At 38.3% G+C, this 20,425-nt stretch overlaps 1 protein-coding gene across 9 annotated transcripts in view; it reads right to left on the bottom strand.

The window, feature by feature from the left end:
• Nucleotides 1-20,425, bottom strand: part of PPP1R12A (protein phosphatase 1 regulatory subunit 12A) — a 122,737-nt gene that overhangs the window by 50,243 nt on the left and 52,069 nt on the right. For all 9 annotated transcript variants that reach the window (XM_052669702.1, XM_052669710.1, XM_052669707.1 and 6 more), the window contains exons 3-4: nucleotides 11,252-11,370; nucleotides 535-694 (exon numbers count right to left, since the gene is read on the bottom strand). In XM_052669702.1, the coding sequence (XP_052525662.1) occupies nucleotides 535-694; nucleotides 11,252-11,370 (279 nt within the window). The remainder of the gene's footprint in view (nucleotides 1-534; nucleotides 695-11,251; nucleotides 11,371-20,425) is intronic.

Here is a 20,425-nt window from a genome sequence, read left to right as displayed (position 1 = left end):
ACGTTACTGAAAAGCTATCTGTGAATCAGAGGGACACCAAAAGCCTGAAGACTTCCATGAATGACTTCAAGAGTCACGATCTTCAACAACCTTGAAAACAGCAGAATTAAATGCTTTATTTTTTAAGTCTGAAAGCCTCTAGTCTAGAACATGGATTCTGCTCTGTGTATGCAAATTACCCCAGGCATCTTGAAAATACTCTTTAACTAGAATGCTAGCTGGCATTATAAAAAGATATTAAACTTGTTAACACATTTGGCTTTAGAAGCGGGTAAAGATTTTTTGTCGACTTTTTCTGAGTCCTAAGGCTCATCATGTACATTCAGTTCACATTTTGAATGACATCTGGAAAACTACAAGCATCAAGATTTATGAGTACTTGAAAACATTAAATCAAGCTTCAAGGAAAAGGCAGTTCTAGAGACTGTAATTTCCAAATTTACAACCGTCAGAAGACAGATGTCCTACCGTACCAAATCCAAGCTGCAATATCTCAACCAGACAATCAAAAATTTCCACTTAAATCATACTTACTTTAAGACTTCTGTATAGCCCTTAGCAGCAGCAACATGAAGTGCTGTACCACCAGATTTCGCGTGCCTGACATCATTTATATGGCCACTGTTGAGCCACTGTCGTGCATCTCTAAGCATGATTCGCTCCTCTTCTTTTCGAGCTGCCTCTATATCAACCCCTAATACAGACACAAAGGGGAAAGGAAAGAGAGGACACAATGTTAGAATTCAAATACTGAAATTCAGTGATGTCCTTATATCACACTTATATTACACTTCCATGATACAATAAAATTATATAAATATTCACAGCTAGATATGAGTATCTTGAAGATGAACTCCAAGAACGTACAGAAACATCCATTAAAACATCAGTAACAGACGTTGTCTGCATAACAGAGGTTTTACCAAAAGAAAACAAGATCTATAAAAACGAGCCCTCCAATTTTAAGAACTTTTACCATCACAGTCACAATTTCTGAAGTGACACATTACAATAAGAGAGGAAATTTCAAGTTTAACCTTACAAAGACCCAAAGTATTAGTCTTGTCTGTATCTGTAGAAACCAGAAACCGGCTACTATGTTTTACTAGAAGAAATCTACACGAAGAGGAACAGCTTAGCTTCTGAACATGCTGAATATTTACAAAAAAGACAAAACTATGTTTTTATACAGGGATAGAACTACATTTGCTATACTTTCTTAAGACTTTCTTGTTAAAAAAAAAAGTCTTCAATCGCTATAAAACAGAAACCGTATAATCCAACCCTTTTGAAATCTCCAAAATCTTGGGAGGAAAAAAAAACACAGCATGCTTTAAAGTCATTTTTATAGCGCATTCTACAAAAATATCTCTGACACTGATGAAAATGGACAAACACGATGTAACATTTACAACTACATACAGTAGTTTAGACAGAAAGAAGGCTCAAGCTCTGCATACACAAAGCAAAATATGTATTTGTGAGCATTTTTTAACAGCTACCACACAGAGAGATCTAAAAAACATAGCAGAAAAGCGGTCTTGAGAGAGAATTATGCAGGAGTATTGCTCTGTGTTGACTGAACATCGACATCTTTGCAAAGGGTCTTAGAAACTGTGGTTATCATGAGCACAAAATATAACTGGGTGAACTTCTGAAAGTAAATTCATCAGTAGACCAACATTCTTCAAAATGAATTCATGTACATGAGCTGTCTAATCTTAACATTGCTGTGCAGGGTCTTGGGAAAAATTTGCTTCTCCTCTGAATTTTTATTTTCTTTTGGAGCAAAACATAATTTTGTAATGATTACCTGAAAGCATGCACTGATTTACTGAGTACAATCACAAATTTCAACAATAGCCTTACACAGCCCATAAAGCACCAGATAATTATTTTTAAAATACTTGGGACAGACACAAAACCTCTCCTGCCTCTTGGCTCAGAATTCCACTTTCTTTCAGTATGTCCTGCAGAAGCTTCATGTGTTCCCAAACTTCTCCAGCAAGCACATTTGCATTATGTAACTTTTCTAATTGTTCAAGTAATCAAAGTAGAATATAAAGAGACCACAAACAAACCTGTGGAAACCCAGAACAACTCTTTTCAACCCTATTTTATCTAAATAATCAACTTCAATTGATTCTCAAAGCCGTTATAATGAAAAGCAATTTCAGGCTGCACTAAGAAATTGAGCTATTCATTCTTTACAGACTGAATGAATACTCAGAATACAGAAATCAAACAAAATTCAATCTAACTCTTGCATAAGGATTGAGCTGAGGGTTAAAATGGTCTCCATTAAGGAAATTACCGACATCGTAAGTGGAAAAGAATAATAACAAATGATCATTTGTAGTATAATGCATCATTCCTACTGTATAACATATGGTAAAACAAATTATAGTAAATCACCTACATCAAGTTTTACCAATTCTCTGACAATAAAAAGCCAGATGTGGAGAAACAAACAGGCAAACCAAAAGAAATTAGGATGGCATTGCTAAAACAGCCAGTGGGCAGTGGATGGCAGACTGAGATTTATATTCTGGTACACGTGAATTTGCATTTCCTTGATTATTTTCTATAGCTCAAACATAATATTTCTGAGAATGCCTTTGATTAATTTAGGTAATTACAACACATCTATAGTCAGAACAAAAGCTGCAATTCCCCCATTATGCAACAAGTGAAAAAAGGCACCTTGAAATGGTGTGCTCAAGTCCAAGACTTCACTGACGTGCAAACAGAATGCATGTGACGATTAAATGCTTCTGGAAATACAACATAATCTGTTTGGTGTCAGGCAAAGTATGACAGAGCTGAAATCCCTTTCACACATGAAAAATGCCTAAACTAAAAGGAGGCCGTAGTGCCTATTTCTCCCCTTTTGGTACATGCATAAAAACAAACAATGCTGAGATCGAAACAGTCAGTTCAGAGCAAACCAACAAGAGATCACTACAGATGAAGAAGTGTTGAGTGTTTCTGTTTGTTTGTCTTTGAAATAAGTAACTAGCATTTTTTTTTACTATTTGTAAACAATATTAAATACTATTACATTCAATTCAGCTGCAAGCTTCACAAAAAGGCCTGCAACAGATTTTACTTCTTCACTTCATTCCCATCATAACAGATACTCCAAAGCAACAAATAAGCAAACAGGAATTTCTTTGTAAAAAACTGTACATTAATGATGGATATAAAGATGCGACTTTACGTGGTATCATATAATAACCGGGCAAGTAATATATTAAGTGTTTTAAGCAGTTGACTGAATTTCTACATTCACCCATTTAACCCACAGATCAGCCACCTCAGTCTTTGCAATTTAATAAAAACAATTCATTTTGATTGGAAACTGAAGAAAAAAATCTGGAGGTGAAGTCTGCAAGATGCAGGAAGACACAAACCACTGCTGCAGCACTAAGCAGAGTCCAAGGAAAAGCTAAAATATTGAAAGAAAGTGGGATAGAAATTGAAGAAACTGCTGTTTATGAAACTGCCAATTTCAATACAAGCCATGACAAACAAATCTGCAGACATGAAATTTTACATATCTAAAATCTTTATAAATCTAGTCAACATGAAGAATGAAAACTGGGAACTTTGAATCAGTAACATTTTTATACTCGTATCTTCTCATTCCTCCAGAAGACTTCTGCGTGTTTTACATATGAACCAGTGCACAGCGTACATTTCTGGGGCCTCTGTGTTTGTTTGTTTTTCAGAATGACACAGCAGCACATCAGCAGACCTTGGGAAAACAATTCCCTAGAGTAAAATCATTTACATTTTACTGTTTCTTGCCAGACACAATTATGCAAATAAGGAGTTTATGTATCATGCTAGTTACAATTATGTCCCCCTCTTACTGCATGCCAGAGTTCGAAGTGAAAATACTTCTTGGCTCAAGTAACTTTTCCATGCAAACAATCCTACATAAATTTCTTTCAGTGGACAATTGCTCACATGTGTGCTTGTTCTGGTGTGCTTTAGTGCACAATAAGAGTAGAGAAAACCCTCATGCTGGTATTCCAATGGCTCAAGCCTCAAACATAATTTTCACATACACCTGAAGAATCAATTATGTCAAAACCATAGAATCAAAGAATGATTTGGGTTAGAAGAGACCATAAAGCCCATCCAGTTCCAACCCTCTGCTGTTGGCAGGACGGTCACCCAGCAGCTCAGCCTGCCCAGGGCTCCATCCAACTCGGCCTTGAGTGCTACCAGGGATGGGACACCACAGCTTTTCTGGGCAGCTGTAGCAGCACTTCAGCACCCTCTGAGTAAAGAATTTCATCCTAATATCTAACCCAAACTTCCCCTTTTCTAGTTTAAAACCATCCCCTCCATATCTATTCAAGAAAAAAATATCAGTGCTTTTGCAGAAATGTAAGTAATATTAAATATAGCCTCCCATCAGCATCACAATTAAATGCATTTGTGAAGCCGGAACAAGGCAGAACAGCTGCAGAGGACAAACACCTGCATTAATACATTAGCTAGCAAGACAGTAAATTTCTGATCATGTTTCACAACAGATGAAAGCAGAAGAATCTTGTCAATTGAAAGAAAACCACTCACAGTACTAATTGGCAATTGGACTTTGTGTCAAAAAAAAAAAAAAAAAAAAAAAAAGGCAGTGCTTTGTGATAAGCTGAGTATTGCTCCCTTTATTAAATACAGAAAATGGAATATGAATGGCCTTTGTGGTACCTTACATGGACCTTCCTCCCAGCTCTTGTTTTCCAAACTCTGCAGTAGGATATCAGGCACAAGAGATAATGCTCAGCACACCTCCCGGCCACTTTCTGCATATGGCCCGTAGATGGCAATGTGCGGCCTCCCAGCTCCAGCCGCACTGGAGCCTTTGCTTACAGCTCTACTTTGCTTAACCTCTGGCTGCCTGACGACTGCTTAAATCGTTAATAATTTATTGCTAAATGCTTTCATTTTTTTCTGATCAACAAGTGCTACTCAACAGTTCTGACCTGATTTGATAATCCTGCGCTGTTCAGTGAGTGTTCAGAGAAACTGAGCGTGAACTGAAATGCTGAATCATTGTTTCAGCGCGGCTCGGCCATATAAAGGCATGTTTTATAGATACTACAGGGAAGATCAACCCACTTTTTACTTACTGTAGTTAATGTTTATACACAGATGTAATAATTCACATTTTGTCCACACAAACAGTTGAATTAAGCAATATACTGGAGATAGTGTCGTTACATTCACCTATGATTAAGAATGAGGAACACTGGTCTCTGCTTCAAAAACAAGAAGCAATCTCCTTAACACACAGTAAGTGCTGCCCTGCATCGTGAACTCCTGATTCACCTCACGTCACCTCTCCCCACTAACTCACCCCTCAAGAATGTCTCCTATAATTCAAAATAACTGCTTAAGCAGTTAAAAATAATTTTAAGAGGACATCTGATGATAAATAACCTTCCATCACCAAAAAATCGCTTCAACCCTAATGCTTAACCCTACGCAAGATGCCAAGGAGTGCCAACATTTTAAGCTGGTGAGTTTTAAATATTATTAAAGGGGTAGCTGGAATTAAAGTGGTAGCATAGCAAAGTGGCTCTCAAGTCTGTTAGTTTTCACCTGCCCCCATGAAAAGGCTTCACACTACTGGCAAAAGTCAGCTTCCTCAACTACAGCACACTGCAATACCGCAGAGGAATACAGGGAATCATATCAAGAAATTGGAAATATTGGTGTTTTTACTAAAGCTAAGCATCTCCATGGATTGTGGTGACACCTATATATGTGGGATCAGCCCATGACAGAGACAGTAGCCATATGGAGGGACAACAAAACAGGCCTAAAAGGAAGTATTTTTGTGAATCAGAGGAAATATTTAAAACACAAGGCATGCAAAGACTATAGCTGCTCTACACGACACTGGAGTAATTTCCACAGAATGCCTAATTTTGCTATTTGTGAAGTGCCCTGTTCTTAATCATGTCAAAAAATCTCTGTAGCTTTCAATGATACGTTTATAATTTACCTTCTCACAAAGTACAAAATGAAACTAGGTGTTAAGCTTAAAAAATAATTAAGCCATTGCATGCACATGTTAGAAACAATATAATAGATTTACTTTATCATATCAAATACTAGAGACAATACCAAAACATAAGAATAGAGTATGTTGCAAAACTACTCCAAACTAGTCAAAATTCAGTACAGTCTTTACTCCCATGTGAAAGTTTACGTAGAAAAACACTCTCCCTACTGTAAGAGTGCTGTGGCTTTGCCTATAGTGCAGTCAGTCTATCAGCTCACAATGACAGCAAGCCTATATCAACCAGTCTTTATATATGCTTCCCAGAATACAAGGTGTCCTGGTTTAGGGGACCGTGGCCCACAGGAAAATTTATAAGAAAAGAAGTGTGAATCAAGGGTCACAACTGAGAAGTGTTGCACAAGAACTCCAGAATAACTGAAAAAAGATATTAGTAAATACATAAGCTCTATTTTTTCATGTACAACACTCCTTATCATTGGCCTTGTAAAACAGGAGATTAATTTGGGTAGATGACCATTTCCTCTCTAGGTAGTTTAGATTTTGGAGTCTGAATGCTTGAACAGGATGAGCAAACATTCTGGATCCCTCTTTCTACTATGCCTGTAATGTCATATAGAGCTAAATTGTATACTGTTTTCTGTAATTTACATCTCACAGAATCACAGAATTGTAGGGGTTGGAAGGGACCTCCAGAGATCATCGAGTCCAACCCCCCTGCCAAAGCAGGTTCCCTACAGCAGGTCGCACAGGTAGGCATCCAGGCAGCTCTTGAACATCTCCAGAGAAGGAGACTCCACCACCTCCCTGGGCAGCCTGTTCCAGTGCTCCGTCACCTCACTGTAAAGAAGTTCTTGTGCACATTTGTGCAGAACTTCCTATGCTGCAGTTTCCAGCCGTTTCCCCTTGTCCTGTCTCCACTCACCACTGAAAACAGTCTGGCCTCGCCATTCTGCCCCCCACACCTTAGATACTTATAGACCTGGATCAGGTCCCCTCTCAGTCTTCTTTTCTCAAGGCTGAACAGACCCAGTTCACTCAGCCTTTCCTCATAGGAGAGATGCTCCAGGCCCTTCACCATCTTCGTGGCCCTCCGCTGGACTCTTTCCAAGAGATCCCTGTCTTTTTTGTACTGGGGAGCCCAGAACTGGACGCAGTGCTCCAGATGAGGTCTTACCAGGGCAGAGTAGAGGGGGAGGATCACCTCCTTCGACCTGCTGGACACGCTCTTTTTAATGCACCCCAGTACTGTGCATTTTGTGCTGTAGTCAGATATGTCTATAAATACAATTCAATGGTTTTAAAAATTGGTCAAAAATATAAAGAAAGAGATGAAGACAGAATAATTGCACTATTAGAAGACTCCGACTTCAACTCTGAAGCAGCAAAAAGGATAAGCTAACGTGGTAATTCTCCCCAAATTTCCAACAGAAGCAAATGTCAAACATCATCACCACAAAATATCTGAAATCACAATGAATCAGACTGATCTCTCCAGGCAATGTTCTGCCACAAAAAGCCCTGTTGATATCAACATGTAGGAAGCCATAATCGGAGCATTAACTAACGGGAAAAAAAGAAGCTATAGTGAATGTTTTACCTACACAGGGCCAAGATTTTTTGTCGCTTGAGTTTGCTCCTTTTCAAAGTAAATTTGCTTATGTTCTACTACCTGTAGCACTGAACTGGGGTTTAATGTTCTGCAGACTTCACACTTCATTTGTTTTACCTAAACTGTGGTACTGCTTTATGAGGAGGAATGCTAAAGCATTTAACCGTACGTACTGTCAAAGATGAAACTGTCACCATACATCAGTGTTAATTCCACACTGAAACAAACAATTAAGTTATTTTAGAGCTTAATTTTAGAGCTTTATGTTAGAGGTCTAACAGCCAAAGAAGCCAGGTAGAATATACACATACATGCATATAAGAAGATACATACATAACAATCCATACAGATAAAACAATAATAAGATAAATTCACATAAAACAACACGTACATGAAATTTCTAGGCTAAAACTCTGCAGAACTAATCTAGATAGGTTTAACTGCAAAAAATACCAATGTTACCAAGTCCTGTAACAGACCTGTAAGTAAGTAAGCATTAAAACCACTTCCAAATATACCTATGTATATATAATAAATGTATATGTATATAAAAAATATATGTCTGACATTTTCAGTGAATTGTGGCATTTAGACTGCCAATGCTGATTTTCCAATTGGGCTGTTCCAAATAATTAAACTCAATAAAAAATAAAAATAAAATTGCATGTTGATTCTTTACACTGTAAAAATATGCATTAAAACATATAATTATATATACATTATCGTGGCTTCACCAGGGGAAAGTCATGCTTAACTAATCTGGTGGCCTTTTATGATGGAGTGATGGCATTGGTGGACAAAGGGATGGCAACTGATGTCATTTTCCTGGACTTGAGCAAGGCCTTTGACACGGTCCCCCACCACATCCTCACCTCCAAATTGGAGGAATGTGGACTTGATGGGTGGACCACTCGATGGATAAGAAACTGGTTGAAAGGCCGCAGACAGAACCATTGATGACCACCCTCTATGTCAAGGTGGACAGGTGTCTGCGTTGGGACCAGTGCTCTTTAACATCTTTATCAATGACATCGATGTAGGAATCAAGTGCACCCTCAGCAAGTCCGCTGATGACACCAAGCTGAGCAGTGCAGTCGACACGGTTGAAGGAAGGGATGCCATGCAGAGGGACCTCGAGAGGCTAGAAAGGTGGGCCCGGGTGAACCTGATGAGCTTCAACACGGCAAAGCGCGGAGTTTTGCACTTGGGCCGGAGGAATCCCAGACTGGAAGGAGCTGTCCTTGAGAGCAGCCCTGCAGAGAAGGACCTGGTGTCCTGACGGATGAAAAGCTGAACATGAGCCAGCAGTGTGCACTTGCAGCGTGGAAAGCAAATGGTATCCTGGGCTCCATCAGAAGAGCCAGCAAGGACAGGGAGGTGACTGTCCCTCTGTACTCTGCTCTTGTGACACCCCATCCAGCGTACTGTGTGTCCAGGTGTGGAGCCCCAGCATAAAAAAGACAGGGAACTGTTGGAGAGGGTCCAGAGGAGGGCCATGAAGATGATCAGGGGACTGGAGCACCTCCCCTTTGAAGACAGGCTGAAGGAACTGGGCTTGTTCAGCCTGGAGAAAAGAAGGCTGCGGGGTGACATCATTACAGCCTTTCAATACCTAAAGGGAGCCTACAAACAGGAGGGGAATCAACTCTTTGAAAGGGCTGATAACTGCAGGACTAAAGGAAATGGTTTTAAGTTGAAGGAGGGAAGATTTAAGTTGGATGTCAGGGGGAAGTTCTTTACAGAGAGAGTGGTGAGGTGCTGGAACAGGCTGCCCAGAGAGCCTGTGGATGTCCCATCCCTGGAGGTGTTGGCCAGACTGGATGGAGCCCTGGGCAGCCTGGTCTAGTATTAAATGAGGAGGCCCTGCCTGTGGCAGGGTGGTTGGAGATTCATGATCCTTGAGGTTCCTTCCAACCCAGGCCATTCTATGATTCTGTAAACTACTGTCAATTACTGCCATGTCAGTAAAGTCAAATGCATCGAAATCCACCTAAATTATTTAGGTTGATCTACAAGTCAGACATAACTCTCAAGCAAAGATTGACAGCATTCTTCTGGAAAAAAAACAGAAGAACAGCTGCACTCTTTTTTTTTCTCCCCCAAACTAAATTAAAATAGACAGACGGTTGCACTCGCACAAAAATATTCAAGCCTGTCTAATCTGGAGATCTTTACATGCTCACTATAAGAACTGTCAATTAAAATTCATTTAACAGTAATATGTGAGTGAAAGCTGTCAAATCTACAGTCTTCTACATATTAGCACCTCTGTTTATCACGCCACCCACTTTCTTTTCAGCATTTGTTTTTGGTATTGAACAGGTTTAAACATTCAAATTACATCATGGCTAAGGTTCAAGCAATTAATTGTTTACTACTGTATTATGTAAATCCATCTTAGAGACACAAACTCTCTGTTACAAAAAAAGTAACATTTTCATGGAGTAAGGAGGCTGTTAAGAGGGAGGAAGGTGGTTGGAAGTGATGGAGATGCAGATCCCCAACATATCCCTCACAAAGGCTCTGTCTTTACTGAGTGCCATCTTCCTTCAGAGCATGATCTAACTTAGACCACATCATCTCATTTCTTGTACTTGGAGCTTTGGGACAGTAATGCATGCCTCATGTCATGTCAGTAATACATCGTCTTACATAAGACTTGAGACAATGAGACACCATCTGAATATTCTCTCCTATGCGGAACAGAAAAACCTCAGACTTCCAAATATCTTTCCCTGGAAAATAAGCATTGAAAATGGGAAATAGTAGAATAAGGAGGAAAAAAGTATCAGAGAAAAAGGAATAAATATTCTTCTTTGAAGGCCAATCTCTTTTATAAAGTCAGCACTGCTAGATTTGCCCTACTAATTTTCTAGGAGTAAAGCACACATATTTAGGATGTGCACTTTAAAATCTTACTATCAAAACCTGATACCTATCCATTAACTGTATGGTGCTCTCAGGTGAGCACAGAAACTACTGGAATTAGTTTTTGCTCTCAGAGCTAAAACAAAAGCAATTTAAGACTCCTTATCCTAACAGGTAGTTTCAGATATTTGGCATTGTGTAGCGGCACTCAAAAGGTCAAAACTAGATACAAAGGGTTGCTTACATGACAGGGTATAGTTTTTTACTTTTGGTTCAGTTTTCCAGGGTATCAATGGAAGAAACAGTTACCTTCAAGCTGATTCATCTCATCGTAAAAGGGACATCTGAGTCACTCTTAGAAATACGTATTTACCTCTTCTCTAATGTAGTTTCCTTCAGTAGAGATGTCTAGCTTTAAACTCAATCTAAACTGGGATATATGAGTCCACCCCAAACGGATGGTACACCATCCATACTATCTAAATACCACTATAAATTCTGCTGTGTGAATATAGGAATCCAACCAACATCTGCGTTCAGTACTTCCAAGCTCTTTCTTCTGAAAAGGTTGGGATGACCTAAAATGCCTAGAAGACAGCTTCAGCAACGTACACAGTATGAACAATTCTCTTTAAAAAAAGTTGACTTCAAAATAGTTAATTTATAGATACCATTTCAAAAACATATTTAGCATTCAACAAACAAAACCAGCCTTTCACATTTAAAATTACCTTGTCTATTCACTTCATTCTGAAGCAGCTCTTCCATTGCCTCTTCTTCAGCAATATCTAATGGGGTGTCTCCTTCACTATTTACAGCTCCTACATGTGCTCCTTGACTAATTAAATACCTGCCAATAGAAAAAGAAAAATCAACTTTGTGGTAGACAAAAAGGGAGGAGGGTGAACTTCAGCGCACTGAAGTTGATGCAGAAATGGCAGCCACTAGGATATAACATATAACAGGTACGCACATGATACACGTGTATCATGTGCATATAATTAATAGAATAATTAATAGAATAATTAATAATATAATATAATTTAATTAATATTATATTATACATATAATTAATAGAATAAACTGTATTTGGTATATACAGAAAAATCCTTTAAGACTCCTTCCAATCACAGAATGTCAATACAATTTTCTATCATAACACCCATTAATATAAATAGTAAGTACTCTGTTGGCTCTTCAGTTTGTCACAAAGATTTCCAAATATATTAAATACGTACTAGCATGAACTGGAAAAAAAAAAAAAAAGAAAGCAGTTATATGATGAATGAACACATAAACAATGGTCAAGACAGCGTTTCCCAGGAGCTCCATGTATTAAGCCACACCTCCTAGAACATCCATATTCAGTGGATATTAGTACATCTTTCCATAGCTGCCCAGAATGATGACTCCTCATCTCCTAGGCCATAAGGGATTCACTCTGAATAAAGCCAAAATCACCTCTGCTGCCAAGTACTCACAAGGTTAGCTTTTGGTAGGGTAACAGGAGAGGGAAAGAAACCAAACAGTACTCGGCACTCTGTTTAAGACACAGTGTTCTTCATTTAAAGTACCACCCACTTAGGAGTCAGCAATCCAGCCTTACATACTTTCTGTCTTGTAGAATTCAATTTACACTTTACATATACTTGCGGAAAACAAAACCAACAAACTAAAAGGAAATACTCAGACCTGAAGAACCAGTTATCCATTTGATAACAGATAAAAAAATCAAAAGTGCTTTCTTAACCTCACTATGGCAGAATGTTAAATTATGCAGGAACCACAAAATTAATTAATCACAAAATTAATCCACCATTAATATAAACGCTTTAAAATACTTCTGTTTAACTACTGTCAGTTAATAATGACAGATTCCTAGCCTAGGATCATTTCATTCTTCTCTATATTCAACAACTCAGCACCTCACATACCCTCCTACTTTTCTTTTTCCAATGTATGACTTAAATAGCACTTGCTATTAAATCTCTGCATTTACGTCAAGAAAAGGTAAGGACTAAGAGATCACTAACTGGAAATGAATTCCTAGAAGTGTAACTGTATCTCCTGGGGCATGTATCATCAGTTGCCACCACTAACTGTGATGTTGGTATGCTGTGCTGTTTTTATTCCCTACCACTTGGAAGCGCAGAGCTGTGAATCTTAATGCCTCTTGAGCTTAAAGAATTAACTTTTGCAAGAATGAAAAAATAATTCAAAGTATCTGCATTTCTCAATGATACCACTTGCACAGTTTCAACTGTTACACAGCATTTCAGGCTACGTATCTGATATACATAAGTGCTATACAGGATAATTGCTAAGCAGGCAAAAACAACAGTAGAGATATGTAACTTTCGCATAAAGTCAAAACTTTGGACTCAAAACCAAAGTCAACCACCAACAAAAAAGTACTTGTTAAAAAAATCCCATGTCAACGTTTGGGTAATTTTCAATTTTATTTCTCTAACACAGGCACAAAAAAGTGGTGTTTAATAAAACTGTTTTTACCTGTTTCTACTTAACAGTAGAAAATGAAGCTACTTTTGTAAGGAAAATATGTACCTCATTGAAGCTGTTAATTTTGTTCAACTAGTTCCAGGTCTGATGAGAAGAGCAGTGTGTAAGAAAGCGTAGGTAGCGAACAAAAGGCTGCAGCAGCACTGCATAAAGTTGTTTAGCCATATGAACAACTTTGTGATCCAATGATCCCTTTAAGTAGAACCCAAAACTGAAGCAGCTTGCAGACCAAAATGAGACCAGCAGAACTCTGGGACCAGTAGGGCTGGAGAAGTGGAGTTACTGAGTTCCCCTCTGCATATGCTTACAGGGTTTGGTTTGTACTGGGTCAGTGAAAGAAGAACCAACTGATGAGTTTGAAGGGATAGAAGAACTAGGAGAAAGATGACTCTCTGAAGAAGTGAGATCTCCATGGTGATGGCCCTTTCCCAGCCTTCTGTCAGCCGCTCCTTCTAGGCATTCCCTCTGCTACCCCTACCCAATAAATCCATAGTGAAATAGCAGAACAGTCTAAAATATCATTCAAATGCCAACTTTTTAAACACGCGTTTCCAATTAAGCAATGACAGTGATGTTTGTTCTGCCTTCTGCATCATTCAGTAACAGACGATCCCAACCCAAACAAGTTTATGCATTTGTTTATTTTCCTTGACTGCAACAGTAATTTCAGCAAAGTAATGGCATGGTTCAGATGGTGCGTGAAGTTACCTTGGTGCCTAAAGGATCACAGCTGTAATCAGGAAACCTAGCACTGCCAAGAGAAAGGAGAACTGTTTCAGACATGTAGGAAACCTGACTCTGCATCACATACAGAAAGGAGACAGATTTGGTAGCTGAGAGAAGGAGATCGAGGCTCTGTGTTTTTAGGACACAGCTGAGCCTACAAATAAGAAGGTTCCTTTTCTCTTTTTTTTTTTTTCAAACCATCCCCCAAACTTCAAGATGTTAATTGAAACTGATAGTATGATTTCAGACATGGGCATCTTTGACACTTCAGTAATTCTAGGACCACACTAAAATTTTCACCTGTAACAGCATATTGTTCTGTGTGGGTTTGTATATTGAAAAGTCATCAATGTTTCAAACTAAAAGAACATTTACTGCTTTTTTAAATTTGTAAGGCTACTTCAAATTTCCTTTTTCTAAAATAAGTAAGCAAAAACTAACTTTGATTTCCTCCGCTGATGTTTAATCGATACAGCTACATGGCATACAAAGAAATTAGGACAGTTTAATAACAATCTACAACCATGGCCTTTGATATCAAAAAGATATCAAAGAAAAAGATGCTTTTTGCCAGGCTGAATGCAATGGAAACGTAAAAATCTACTGGATTATTGCAGTCATCTCCTTATAAAACCTTTTGCTGTAGCAATGAAATTTGTATCTTTTGTAATTCATTTGTTGTGATGTTCAATAGAGAGCTACAAAAGAATAATTCTGGAAAATATGACTGTTAATTTACACAATATTCTTGTAAGTGCTATTCAAAATATAAATAAAAAAGAAGGAAACAGTAACTTGAGCTGTGTAATGCTTATTTTTTGGAGCCAAAGCTTTCAAGTGATGACATTCAAGCCAAAGCATCTCTTCCAGATACTTCCATCGTCTAAGTAAAAAGAACTGCAAGTATCAGACAAATATCAGAAAAGACAAGAGCAGGAAAATAAAATTGTTCGTGATACTTTTGCCCTGATGTTTCCATGACAAGCATTATGCAGCCTAGGTGAGACTGGAAGAACAAGTTTGCTTTGTGATAATGTTGTTCTATGAAGGTAAAAATACTTCCATTTGAAATCTGCGTTTTAGGAATCCTCAATATTCCTCAATTGAAATACAGACTGAAGTTAGCAACTTGAAAAAAGGTGACATATTTACTTTAAATAATTACTGTGCAACCCAGACTCTCCTATCACTTGTCAAAAATACATTTCAATGCTTTTCATGAAAGGTTGGAATCTCAGCATCTCTGAGACAATAATTAACGCTGTATGAAAGCCAAACAGTACTAACCCAAACTAAGCTCAGGAACTGGAAATTAAAAATGTTACCTTACAACTTGGCCTACAGTTGGCCAAACAAAAAATACTTTGGATTTTCTAAACTTCAATAGCTGCAACCAACTAGATATGGTCAGGAAACATTTTAACGTTATTTACTGCAGCAAAAAAAGAAGGACATCTGTTTACATTCAAACCTTGTCTCAGTTCACAGTATCTGGAAACAAGTTTACTAAGTAATTAGGGATATAATTAACTTTAAGAGCTTGCTGAACCTGAAGGTCACAAAAAGCAGGGCAAGCGAGAAGCACGGCAGAGCAGTGGCTCCTGAATGGATTTGGTTCCTTACCTGCTGCCTGCTGAGCTCATGAGGAAGTCAGCAGTGAAACCAAGAGCTACTTTCTGCCTCCTAACACCATTGGACAGGGCCCTCTGACCCCAAAATCTGAAGAGATGGCCCATCCTAAGACCTTTCTGCTGTTTATCCATGTAAAATAAGCATGCCTACTTCAGCCTTGCAGAGAAATAAGACTTAAAGTTAGCAAGGCACCAACCAACAGCACAACTGGACTCCCAAGGCCTTTTAACCAATTTCCCATTTCAGCTAATCCCGGCTGTTTGTTTCTTTATATCCATAGATGATGGAGTTCCTATTAAGTCCATGAGAGCCCCCAGTGAATGGCAATACGGAGGCAAAACCAAGAAAGTGTCACTGCGCTCAGACAGCGGTGCCATCAGTTGGAGGCATGAAATCCAATTCTGCCAGAAGGTAACAACTGACAGAAGGTAAAAAAAAAATTAAAAGTTTCAAATCTTTGGAATATATATTTTAATGGCCTCCTTTTAAGACAACTTTCAGCAAATAAAGTCTTAAAAAACATTTAGAATACATCTTTGTAGATGATTTAAATTCTTTTCAAAAAGACACTGGTATGGGGCCAAAGAAGCAGACATTCAAGCCACATCTTACAGATTGAAGCTCTAAAATGTTAAGATTGCTGTTTCAAATTTATTTTTTAAGTACATTGAAGCTGTAACACTTGATTCTTTTGAAGGCTTCTATTAGTTTGAGTGCCTGGGAATATTTCTTTAAAGAATCAGTGCCAGTTTCACTTTTAGGTTCCTAAAAATGTTAACATTAACTCAGTCTGAAGTGGAAATGATAACTAAAACTCCCTAGGCTTTCTCAAAACTGTTTTTGGTTTGTCTGTTTTGTTTTGTTAGATTTAGGGGGAAAAAAATTAATATTTAAGGGCAAGGCAAGGTAAGCTATAAGTTGTACAGACTGTACAACTCACCAAGGGATTAAATCACAGCTTCCATATGATTCTTACAGTGAACTTGTCAATGTAACTGCTTAAAGTGACAGATTAAAGAAAAACACAAAACACAACTTCAAATAATTCAAAGCTGAAGCTAATTAATACCCAACATGACTTAGAGGTCTCAGGAAGCACGGCGAGTGCCCACAGAGGTGACATGGGGTGTGTGGCTATGCACAGAGATCCTGAAACATTCTGAGCACCAGCCTTCAGATAGTTCCCCTGCTCCTACCTCTGCACAGGTGAGATAGTCCTGCAGTTCTCTCTTCCCCTGAGTCTACCTACAGATGCTCTGAAGTAGGAAATGAAGGCTCCAAGCGAAATACCGTAAGCAAAATGACACAAATTTCATTGGGCTGAGAATATCTGCTCTGAATAATTTCAAGGCTGATGTAGTGAGAAAATCAAATGGTTTGAGAAACAAACTAGCAGGAAGCCTTATTCAGTTTTATTGTGCAAAACACAACTGATGCCAACAAGTCATAGCTGCACCTCAACCTTCTGTCTCTGAACAATCAACACTGAGTAGAAAGGCTGAGATAAGAAAGGCTCCTCCAATGTAACTTAAACCACGATTGATCCATCACGCATTTTTAAGGTTATTTCTCTTTGCAAATCTTAGCAGATTCTCTCACCTTTCCCATTTGAGAACAAAAAGCTGCAACAGGAACATTCACCCTAAGAGCACTACAAGCTGCTACACAAAACTCTGGGGTAAATAAGGCCAGCTTGGATTATTTGGCAAAACTTGCTGATTACTGCTCCTGAAATACATGAGTGAAGATTTGCAGCTAGTTGATATCAACCACAGATGTCAGGTGAATTTATGATTTCTTCTGGAAATTGTTAAGAGCAGGGAATTTCACATAGCTAGAAACATTCTTTAAGTGATTAAGAAATCATTGCTGGGAAACAATTGACCAAATGACTTAAACCAATTGGAAGTGATGATTTCTTTTCAATTTCCACTTATTTAGCCCAAATTTGAAAGTATGTTTTTCCTAAATTATGGACTGATTTAGAAACGGAGTGATATAGAAATGTGTTTAGAAATGTATGCAAAAGCTCTTCCAAATAGAGCAAATCCAGCTTGTTCTCATTCTCAAATCTGCTATGAAAGCTTCTTCAACACACACACAACTCTGCTTCAGAATCATTAAGTACCTCCAATGTGATCCAAGCAGTACGGTACAGTGATGAGAAAAAAAAATCCCCTTAGGCAAACAGCTCTTTCTGTTGATTCTGAATAACGTATTCACATAAGAAATACATTTGTGCTTTTGAAGAGTACTTATGAACACTGAAACACAGCAGAACAACACTGAGCTGGCTGTCCCTAGCCTCCAATGTAACTTGCTCACCCCAAGGAAGCACAGCAACTAAAAACAAATCACATCTGTTTTCCTTTTTAGTATGCAAGAACATGGAAGAAACGGTGCAGATAACTGTATCTGGTTAGCCTTAAGACTTCCTGAGTTCCAACAAAGCTATGAAAAAAGACAGCAAGAAGCTCTAGAGGTATTTGTATGTAGGCAGCTACCTAAACCTTAACAGGGCAAAGATGAAACAGCAGAAATTCCTACTTGCAGCATATGAAAAGGAACTAAGCCTACATATTTTACCGTATCCATATAGAGGAAAAGACACATGAGGGGTGGCAGAGCAATGTTTAGGTGAAAGTAAACAGTGACTGAGAAGAGGAAAGTAGGAAACACAAAGAAAGCTATATAGGGAAACACATGCTAGAACCTAATCCCACCCCTGCCCCCCAAATAAGAACTGCAGCCTGGTAGTGCCAGGAGAAGTACAGTGCAAAAACTTCATCGGGAATGAAATCAAATGAAACTGAGATACTTTTCAAGTGCACATCAGATGTTAGTTTCGTTGTACGTTTATTCTGAAAAATTAATCAACACTTTCTCTACTGGCCAGTGAATGCATGACATTTATTCAAGCTCAAGCATATAAAATGTTGTGGGAATCACTTTCAAAACTAACACAGTTGGTTAAATAAAAGGAAAAAAAGAATTTCAATTGATCAAGTGTTGAGATACGAGACCAACATGTTTGGAAGTCCAACGTTCTCAAAAAATACTAGAAATAAAGAAGTGACACACTGCAACATCTTACAATAAAAATACACTGTTTTTCAACCACAGATGATAATTGGCTTTTTTTTTTCTAGAAATACTGCTTTTTTATATAAGGCTGATTATCTGTTTTGCATCTTAGAATGCAAAATTGATTAGCTTTGAAAATGTCTTGTTACAACTATGAGTACAGTAACTGCACTACATGATGGTCTCAGTGCTCAGAATGCTTTCCTGTAGCAAATCCTCCAGCGTTATGGTGTCATCAAGATGAAAACTTAGGGCTGACTTACACTGGTTTAAAAGAAGAGCAAACAACAGCACTGAAGCAGAAAAGGAGCCAGAAGGGAAATCATGCCGCTGCACACCCTCCTCAAATGAACATTCACCAACCAGAAGTGATGGCAGAGCCAGATCATTGTGCCTCCTGCCTTTTGCCAAGGGTAGCACTGCTGCAGGTCAGAATCTGTGATGCTACAGGAGACTGATGTCTTTCTGTTACACTGAAAGTTATGAGTTCGGACTTAACTTGACAAACTTATTTTCCTGCAACGGTGACGCGTTGGCATTTATACCAGAGAAATTTAAACCAAGATCAATTCTGAAAAACCCTTTTACTGTACTTAAACAAATATAAGCAAAGATATAATCTCTACGCCATAGAATTTACCTTGTTAATAATCAAGTTACACAATACTACAGTGACCAAATCTCAGTATTAAAACATTGCTGCCGTAGTGCAGCTTTTAGCATCATGGAGCAGCACTGAACTCAGTCCGACTCCTCGCTAGGAACTGTCTGTCCATCTGCAATGTACAGCAGCTGTTCACCTGCTTGGTCCACTTCAAACTTCCTTGAAAACACATTTCCTCCAAAGGAACTCTCATTCTTCATTCAAATATTTGATGAGCAGTATCCTCATCTGCAATCAGAAGGTCCCAATAATTCCTGTTTTTATACTTTTATCTTGTCATATTTGCTGTTTATAAACAGAATTACATTTTTGATCTCTGTATCTGAATTGTATCCCAGTATCTCAGAGTCCAGCAGCCCCACATCTCCATGGACACCACATGTCCATAGACATGGATTTCAGAATAGTTCCAGCTGCCTTAACCCTGCCTCACTAAGGGATAAGAAGACTAGAAACATGTACACAGATCACAATCATCTTGCACTGAAATGACGTAGCTGGGAACATCCAACAAACGACACAGCTTTAAGAAAGGACAAATAGGTGCACAAAAGGCCTTAATGCCATTAGAAAACTTACTGCATGCTGCAGAAGAGGATCAAGCTCAAAATAAACACATTTACGCAAAAGCTTAAAGAAAACAAAAGCTGAAGTACAGTGAAGTGATAACCTATACCACACCCATGTTTTCTCCTAGAAAACAACACTTGAAACCAATACTCCTACGTATTTGTCACTCAGCTGCTCACATTTAATTAACTTCAGAATTCATAGGTAAGATAACTACTGTTAATTGTTCTTGGGATACCAATAAAATCTATGTTCTGGGATAAACAAGATCTTTCCTATGCATATCACATCTTTGTATCATATCATATCAGTCTTGCTTGAGCAGGATTTTTTTTTAACCTCAGCTGCACTTTTAAACTCTTTTTCAGCCAAAAAATTAGGGCACTCTGAGCTTTACACTACGCATCTGTCCCTTGATTTTTCATTAGACCCAATGAATTAGACCCTTCTACTCAATCATACAGCCTTGCAGAAGATATCTCTAAACTGAAGAATACATTACACCTACTTTTCTAAGAACAGAAAGGCAATATGCTTACAAATAAAGTCACAAATGGCAATGCACACAGTAATCCCATCTGAAGAAGTCAGCTATAGAGCACACACAGTTTTTGTGCATCGTACAGTGACAGACAGCCTTGGCTGAACAAAGAGGTATCAAATCAGGCAGGCCATATAATTTCTGCTAACCTATCAACCATATCTTAAT

Source organism: Tympanuchus pallidicinctus, unplaced genomic scaffold (genome assembly GCF_026119805.1).
Source record: "Tympanuchus pallidicinctus isolate F22 unplaced genomic scaffold, pur_lepc_1.0 scaffold8, whole genome shotgun sequence".
NCBI classification, from domain to species: Eukaryota; Metazoa; Chordata; class Aves; order Galliformes; family Phasianidae; genus Tympanuchus; species Tympanuchus pallidicinctus.
Note: the sequence above shows the minus strand (reverse complement) of the source record. Positions and strands in the feature narration are given on the sequence as shown.